Source organism: Idiotropiscis lumnitzeri, chromosome 18, assembly GCF_059441095.1.
Source record: "Idiotropiscis lumnitzeri isolate Australia: NSW breed Sydney's pygmy pipehorse chromosome 18, RoL_Ilum_1.0, whole genome shotgun sequence".
In the NCBI taxonomy this organism is placed as follows: domain Eukaryota; kingdom Metazoa; phylum Chordata; class Actinopteri; order Syngnathiformes; family Syngnathidae; genus Idiotropiscis; species Idiotropiscis lumnitzeri.
In genome coordinates, this window is record NC_142408.1 from 13,570,648 (window position 1) to 13,579,706 (window position 9,059).

The following is a 9,059-nucleotide window of genomic DNA, read 5'->3' on the forward strand; positions in this document are numbered from 1 at the left end:
CAGCTGGTTCACACAAAAAGGTTCAGCTCGAGAGACTTCATGTGCACACAAACCCCCCCTGGTGGCCCAAACCTTGATTGGCATCGGAATCATGTGATTGTTTTTTTGTGTGTGTGCGTGTGTGCGAGTGCGTGTCTGTTTTCCAGTTACAACATTGTCCGCATGGAAATAACTGTAATCAATCCCCCAAGTCTTCTGGGATTCATTATTGGAATCTGTCGATGATTAATTTGTGGTTAATATTATGCTACAAAATGGACGAATGACATGTCGTTTATGTTGAAATATTTTTTGTTGAATTAAAGATTGTGATGTTGATTCTCTATGAATGCTTTTCATTTGAAAAGTTATTTTTCTTTCCTGTATTAGCTTAGTTGTATGCACTTTTGCCTTACTGTGAGGGGATTCTCAATTATTTTTTAAAGGCAAGCTTGACGTTCATAATGATCAATTGAGCCAATGTTGGGATCAGAGAAGAAAAAAATGAGTTAACTCCAAAAACGACAAGAAAAACAAATTGGAATAATTGGAATTTTGAAAACCTTCTGAGCCTAGTAGTACGTTACAATCACTTGACCCTTTTTTGCTGGTAAATCCCACCCAACAATTGGTAGTGGCGCTTTGACGCGTACTGAGGCAAATTTTGTCATTTGCCCATTTCGCGTGTAGGTTCATCCCATGCACGAGGGCCGATTCTTGGGCCAGACTAAAATCAACGTCTGGCCTATTTTAATCAACCTTTTTTTAAATTTGTCACCCTCCACCCCAAAGATGGGACGGACTGCACACATCTGGTTATGATATGTGTTATGAGTAACACGGAGTAACAACTTGTAACATATTTTGCAGCATACGGGCATATGATGTATTTTTGACCGATTCAACCACTAAAAAAACCACTTTAACACTTTTCATTTTGTGTTCATTAATCGCGCTGACACACGAAACAATTCTCAAGACAAAGAAGCTTTATGCAGCATCAATGACGACACCTTCCCAAAATTAATCACATTTCGGTATGCGCTTCCGAAACTTCATCCTGGATAACTCTGCATGCTTCGAAGCATTGGCATATTTTGACCAAGTTTTACACTCCTTATTCATCTCAACAACATTTTCCTGAGCTAACACTGACAGCAGTGCTCCTGGTACGAGCGTCTGGTTTTCGGTTTTGCCACTTCAGCGTCAAGGTGACTAACATTGATACCTTTGTTTTTTTTTTTGTTTATTTATTTATTTATCTTTGTTTTCCTCTCGCTTTCTCTTCTTATCTACTCGGCCCAGGTAACATAAAAACGTAACGGAAAATTTCCTCACAACAGCGCCAGCAAGTTTATTTTATGGCTGTCTTCACGAATCAGGTCTACATGTGCAGTAAAATGGAATAGTCCATTGAATGTGAAGAGTGATAAGCAGTTGAAATAATCATAGATTAGCATTTCAATGTGTTTTTAAAGCATGGGAATTAAAACTAAAACAATTACTTGAAATTGAAGACATTCTTATTAAGCAGTTTTTACAAGAAGCTGCGGGCCCTAGAAATCTGTCCCCCTGGCAACTGAGTGTATTTCCCTGAATACAGTTCAGTCATTTCTAGTCTGTGTTCTTGCATTCAGGGGGTCACTGTTCAAGTCCTGCTGTGGACAAAAATCACAAAAACTGGCAAGTAGTTGTTGGAGATAATCTGCTTTCTAATTAGTGATGAGCTGTGCAAAGCACCTAAACCCTGTTTGCACCGCTCCTTCCCTCTGAGATCTCTTTCCATTGTGCGGATTACAATTTATACAGCAGAGTGAAAATTGAATTTCTCGTTAAAGGATTCTAATTTGTATATTTAGATGAAGGTGAATCTTTCTAGTTCACGTCATTTGAACTTCACTAATGTTTGCATCTGTGTTTGATTATGAATTGCTTATGCTTATGGTGTGGAGGAAGAAAGGGAAAAAACGTGAAAATGAATATCAAGAGATATAAATGAAAGACTGGAAAGAGCGTACAGCAATCATCAAATAAAATCTTTTAAGTTGAAATCCTAAATTCAAATGTAAAAAGGCACTCTGTTTTTCCTGGCTAAACTCACAGACTGGATTGTTATTCGCAGTCTCTGTTCCCAGTCTTTGCACCAGTCAGAGGTGCGTTCCAGGTTCTGATAACGCGAAGGTAATTTGTCCAAAGCCTTGACTGCTTCGGGTAGGTCAAAGTTCAACCCAGCCCTCCTTATTGTTGCTTGAAACTTGGCTGGGGATGCTGTGGCAAGGTAACACCTGAAAAAGAGGAGTTTGAGATGGAAGTTCGGTGAGCTCTTTGTAGTGAAAAGTAAAAAAGGTTTTGGTCTTAGCAGAGCATCCTTCTTCTCAGTATTTGAGATTTCACTAATGGATATGTAGTGTTGCACAGCAATTTTTTGTCTTTCTCATGGGGTAGTTTATATTTAAACTCACACTCTTACTAAATCATTTTCATTTTTTTATTTTTCTTGAGGATGCGAACATACAAGAATGACCTAACCTTTTAACAGCAGAGTCATGTGGACAGTGGTAGTGATGCCATACAGCCACCGCAGTGTGGGGACACAGCACATACTGGTTTTCCTCCCAACATCTCCTCATCGTCTCTAAGATGCCGTCATCATTCACTGTTGCACTTGACAATGTGCGGGACAACTACAAGTACCAAACGGGAAGAAAATGCAACGCTTGGTCAAAGTATTAGAATGTTTAATCTGTGCATTGTTGACATATGAGTGGGTCCAGAAAGTCTACATAGTCAGTACCAGTTTGTGGTGATTTTCAAGCAGCGTGTATTTATGTGAACATTGAAACTCCTCCATAATATTCTTCACCAAAGCATAGTCTCTTTCCAGAAGCAGCCAGAATACTCGCTCCAAGTTATAAGGGTCCTAATTCACAAACAACCATTATAAAAAGACATTTACACCATTTATGTGCTACCTGATGGCAATATTTTACAATCTTAGCGAATAACAAATGCAATACCTGAATGTCGATGGCTGGAGCTAATGTCTGAGTGACATTGGGTGCCATGGTAAAGTCACCAGAGGTTACTGTTCTGTGAACAATGTCATTGGCATTCACCATGGCCACCAGCTTCAGGGGTAAACCCATCTTCTTCACAATGAAGCCAGCTGAGACAGAGATAGACAAAAACAAGAGAAGGATGAATAAAAGAAAGAAATGTTGGCTTCTTGGTATAGCCACCGCCAAATATCAGCCACGCATGCCAGGGTGTAATTATACAGTATACATATAAAAGGCAAGGCGAGGCAGTTTTATTTATATTACACAAGGCCATTTTTAAACACGTTAACAACGACTTCACTACGCAACTGAGGTCAAAACAGAATGTGTAGGCCAGATGCATCGGGTCAAAGCATCAGTCTGTTTAGCCAGGATAGTTTAACCTTGTGCCACGATATCATGCCATTGGGCAGCTGATGTCAATTTAACATCAATATAACATCAAACGCATTCAAATAATGTCATATTGATGTTGAATTGATATCAGATGCTCACTGGGATGATTCAGTTCAGCGCAAACATAGTCTTACACACGAGACGGGTATTCAGTACGGTGAGTGGTGTTGAACTTTCTTGAATGCACAGTACAAGAAACTGCAGATAAAAGTGTAACCTCCTCCCTTATGTTTTGCACTTAGGATGAGCTAATTGAAAACATATTCTTTTAGGGATGACTGCATGTGAGCATTGTGGCATCTATCAATTTGCATATGTATAGTTCTTCATCCGCCTACCTGCAATGTTACCTGCTCCCCCAGTGGGTACGACCACCTCCAGTTCAGAAAGTGGTTTGTGAGCCTCATCCTGCTCCATTCCATTTAGCTGCAAGTACGCATAGATGAAATGCGCAAGCTGGATCATGATACGAGACCAGTTCACAGAGTTAAGGCTCATGAGGCCATGATATTTCACCAGTTCCTGATCAGCAAATAAACAACGGACAGGCTGGTCGATGTCATCTGATGAGCCATCCGCTTTGAAAACACAAAATGCATCCAATTAAACTAAAATGTGCACTATCCACTCACCACCTAGAGCAGAGGTATTCAATTAAAAGTCACAGAGGTCCACGACGAAAATTTCTTCCAATTAAAAGGTCTGAACCAAAGTCCGACTTCCCTTAATGTCTAGCCTATGTTCACATTTTTATATAGTTTCAATATTTAGTCATTTTCAACAGAGCACACTTGTATACGAAATATTTAGCAATGTTCCCATTAAACACCTTTGCCAGTCAAACAAATATAAGGCGTTTATTTCACATTCAAGAAAATGTGGCTCCAGGAACTTAAGGGTGCGACTTCCGGAAAAAAATAGTAAAATATCTCCTGCGGAAATATATCAAGTGCTAAGCATTGAGTTAACATCTTTTGCCTTTTTTTTCTTAAATCAAAGAGTTATCAGCCTAAAAAAATGGAAAGCCTAATTATCCAAGTAAAACAGGTCAACATGTTCAGTACACAATCAATAAAAATGGCTGTCCTCATGAAAAAATAATTCAAAATGAGCTTTGACACCACCTTTTCTTTTGAATATTTTGTTAACTTCTCTTAATGAGAAAAATGAGTTTGTGACTGCCCTGCCAGTGACTTAAATCTGGGTTGGAAAGGAGTCAGGGCCATTGGGATTTGGTAGATTATTTGACACATCTGGGCTTTGTGTTTTCCTTTAAATAATGTTTGCGCAACCGCATTTAAGCACTCCTTCACAACTTCCCCATCACTGAATATTTTTTTATGTTTCCTCAAAATCCACGATACTTTTAGTGAACATTCGTTTGCATGCCGCTGGGCTGTAAACGAAAATGTAAAAATCTCTTATACTGCACTCAAAGTTCGATGTTTTTGCGTGCGCTCACCTCAAACTTCAGCGAATAACTTTGCAAAAAAGCGCATGCTTTGTTTCGTAGTGGCGCTTCGCAATGTTGCGACGGTTTCGGAGCATATGATGCACACTGGTTTTGAATCGGCTGCAGCCAGAACGAAACTTAATTTCTCCGTCCATTCATTGAAAACAACACGCATCGACCTTGCTAACTTTTTAAGCAAGGCATACTGTCAGCAGCACTCTCTTCCGGTCGGTTGCGCAATTGGCAGTGGATCGTAAACAAAAGATTTGATTGGCTCAAATCAGTGACGCCTTTTCCGTATTAACTACAATTGCAGCGTCAACGTTTGCGAATGCGCCCGAAAAAAAAATCATCATAGATTGGTCATGGGTCCGGTCCGAACCATCCCGCGGTCCGGATCGCCATTTGGTGACTCTAGGTCCTAGAGTATAGGATCGGTGAGACGAAATACTTTTTTTTGCCATCAAAAGATGAAAAAGACGCAAGAGATCAAGAGTTCTCTAGTTTTCAAGTTCGTCACGCCCTCAACTAGTATAAATGTAGCCTCTACTGGCAAAATCAAATCTGAAACTTTGGGTAGATATTTGGCACAATTTTATGTTTGAATGATCAATGTAATAAGACACAGGGCAATGAAACACACTAGTGCCATGTGTCAGTACTTCTTCTTAGCCCTGAAAAAAAGTTATTGTCTACATCAAGTTAATTCAAATTACTTGGAGCCTATCCCAGCTATCGTCGGGCAGTAGGCGGGGTATAATGGTGTATAATGGTATTAGTGTATGGTGGTATTAATAATGTAGTTATTTCTGAACTTACTCATGTTCATGATGTTTCACTATAATCAGGCAGCAGATAACACTGTATTTATATTATATTATATTTATATATAATATATATATATATATATATTTATATATAAAATATGTAATATACAGTGCTACTGCCACAAGCTGCAATGGATGTGCATTATTATATATTATTATAGCACAGCAAAAAAAAAAAAAAAATACACTATTTGAGAAGGCCTGGTTTGAGACTCCAGATGAAAAACTGATAGTAATGTTCTCACCTGCAAAGACATGGATGTTATCCTCCAGGCAAGTGATCATTTGTTTCTCCTGGACAGAAGTAATGCATCCTCGAGGGTAAACCACCACCACATCCACGCCGCAGAGGCCTTTTGCACTTTGGATGGCCGAGCCGCCTGTATCACCTGATGTACCTACATTGGAATGCAAGAGCGGAAAAGTCACATGATAAATATTTTAATATGTCACAGCAAGTGCAAGTTACCGTGATCACTGTAGCCCACCCTCCCCCAAAAAACACATTACAACATTCAAAATTATGAACTCATGTTGCTACTGTCATACCAACAAGAACAGTAGCTCTGTGTTTCTCCTTCTGCAGAAAGTAGTCCAGAAAGCGCACTGTGCAGGTCATAGCCAGGTCCTTAAAAGCCAGTGTATCTCCATGAAAGAGCTCCAGGATTGACAGGCCATCTTTCAATTGGACAGTTCTGATCACATCGGGCACAGCAAATCCAGACAAAGCAGAGTGCACAAGAACTGTGACAAGGAAAGAAATGTCATTGGAAGTTACACATTCAAAGAAATATTTCAAGTCCTATAGTTTGTCCCCTTTGACGGAGCGCTCACCCTTCAGGTCCTCTCTAGGAATTAGCTCAGTGGGAATGAACATTTCAGCTACCTCCACCACCAGTTTGGGATAAGACAGTCCACTCCAGCACCTCAGAGTTTCTGGACTCAGCATGGGAATACTCTCAGGCATGAACATCCCGCCATCAGGAGCATAACCTGAGAAGAGTACGTCCCGGAAGTCCCATCCATGGACTCCACCACGTGTACTGCAATACTTCATTAAGCAAACCTAAATAAACAAAAAGGAAGTTATGTATTCCTTTGACTAACTCTGGTGTGAATCTGCATGCGTAATTACTACTTGAGTATTTGGTTTTGTTAGCTCATCATAGGAACACTATTTAAATGGTCACAAGAAAATAACTGTTATATCAGGAGATTCATTTTTCCTGCTTACATAGTAAGTCCGCATTCATATCCTTTCTCAAGAAAGTGCCTGTTCAAAAAGAGCCGAGTCCAAGCAAATTACCAAGATGAGTGTACGGAAAAAGCAGCAATAAACACAGCCTTGAGAAGAGTGACAAGCAAATTTCATACAAGAATTTTGGGGAACCTGCAAGGACTGGACAGAGGCAGCAGTTGGGGCATTGCCATTGAGGAACATACAATATATTACTTTAATCCAGTGCTAGTGGGGTGGGCGCCCCTCGGGGGGCGTGGTGCGATGCTTAGGGGGGCACTGGTGACCATGGGTGACATGCTTTTTTTCCCGTACTCCAACATAGTGTAATTGCAAATCCACTACAGTAGTTAGCAGTGGCGCTCTAATGACCCATTGTGTACAGCAAGTATTAACTACGGTGTAGGTTTGTTTTGATATGAAAATTCTATTTATATTTGCGGCGGAGAGTGCGTGGAGGGGTGGGGGCACGATTTGTTTTCTTGTTGCTAGGGGGGTGTAACAGAATATAATTGAGAAGCACTGCATTAATCATTAAAATGATCAGAAATAAAACTATCGTAGCACTTCTGGGCCAAACCGAGAACCAAATTTACATCATTCGGTTGTGGAAGGCATTTCTTCACAGGTATATATAAAATTTTGGTTGTTTGGCTTGTCTTAAGAGAAATTTACCAAAGCATTTTTACGCATTTCATCATCAAAAGAGATCATCTGTGTAATTAGTCCCAGTAACAGAGAATTCAATTAATTAGCTAGTGCCTCAATGACTGTATGTCCACCATGTCCATGTTTTTTAAAAAAAAACTGTAATAGCTTGAAAGCAGGAATATATATATAGATTCCTCTATACTGTGAGGCTGATGTGTTAACCAGTCGCCCACTGTTCCGCCCCTGAAATATGTAATATAATGATATATTGAGCAATAATTATAAAGGGTTGCGTTCAGCAACAGGTGGATTTTTTTCCTGAAACCTCTTAGCTATAAATTACAACGCATGGTCAAATTTAATAATTAAATAAAACATATCAAAAACCTTTTGTGCTCGTCAACCTTTAATTTTTTAATCAGCTTCAAAAATACGTTGAAGCACATCATTGATCATTGATTAAAATTTGCTGACCAGTGTTATTGGCGCCAAACACAAATACGTCAAAAATCAGAATGGAAAAGCTCACCGGGACTCTCGGTTGAGAGTGGCGGCTACATATTATTAAAGTCCCCTAACAACCGAGGCTCCCTCTAGCGGTTATTTATCTCTACTTTACGTGAACAAGCAAACGAGCAAGGGTTTTTGTCGAACACATTCTCCTACGCATTGCAACAATTATTTATTATTCATATGAATCATAAACTTACCGGTTGTCTGCACGCTCTCTAAACGACTACAAGACATGTCAAGCGACCTTTAAACTTTCGAGCTGGTCATTTTTATACAGTATGTTCAAGGCTGATCCCTTCCGTTAATCCAGCCCACTATTAAAGACCAATCACACATCTCACTCGCACTCAGTCACGCCTTAATGTGCCTTCATGAACCCCTGGAATTCAGAAACACCAACATTAACCACGAGTGTATACTCGTTTCATGTACACATAACTCTCATTACCAAAGTAAAAAAAAAACAACTCTCACTACCAAAGTGGTTCCGAATATTTTTTAGGCTTGTGTACCCACGAAGATACTTCTGTTCGTCTTCAAATCTTTAAATGGCCTCGCCCCAGCGTACTTCTCTGAGCTCCTCCACCCCTATGCACCTGCCCGGTGACTCAGGTCTGCGGACCAAATGCTGCTGGAGATGCCGAAGACTAAGTGCAGCCTTAGGGGGGATCGTGCCTTTTCTGTTGTCGGTCCTTCCCTAAGGACTGACCTCCCATTAAATGTTGGACAAGCCCCCTCTCTGTGTCCATTTTTAAAACTTGTTTGAAGACATTTTTATTCTTTAGCTTTCAACTCATCATGAGACTGTTCTTCTGTTATTTACTGGGTATGTGTTTTAATATCTGTTCTACTTTCCATCTGATTTATATTACACCATATTGAAAGTGCTTTGTTACAGCTCCAGCTGTTGTGAAATGAGACACATAAATAAATTTGTATAGTAT

The 9,059-nt window shown here is 39.8% G+C and overlaps 1 protein-coding gene across 1 annotated transcript; it reads right to left on the bottom strand.

The window, feature by feature from the left end:
- Positions 1 to 1,308: 1,308 nt before the first annotated feature.
- Positions 1,309 to 8,411, bottom strand: thnsl2 (threonine synthase-like 2). Its single transcript, XM_088281676.1, has 9 exons — positions 8,313 to 8,411; positions 6,549 to 6,780; positions 6,264 to 6,458; positions 5,960 to 6,112; positions 3,773 to 4,012; positions 2,997 to 3,145; positions 2,774 to 2,899; positions 2,509 to 2,663; positions 1,309 to 2,264 (listed from the first exon to the last, which is right to left on the bottom strand). The coding sequence occupies exons 2-9, from the start codon at positions 6,769 to 6,771 to the stop codon at positions 2,039 to 2,041; spliced, it is 1,467 nt and encodes a 488-aa protein (XP_088137802.1). The 5' UTR covers positions 6,772 to 6,780; positions 8,313 to 8,411; the 3' UTR covers positions 1,309 to 2,038.
- Between the last annotated feature and the right edge of the window lie 648 nt (positions 8,412 to 9,059).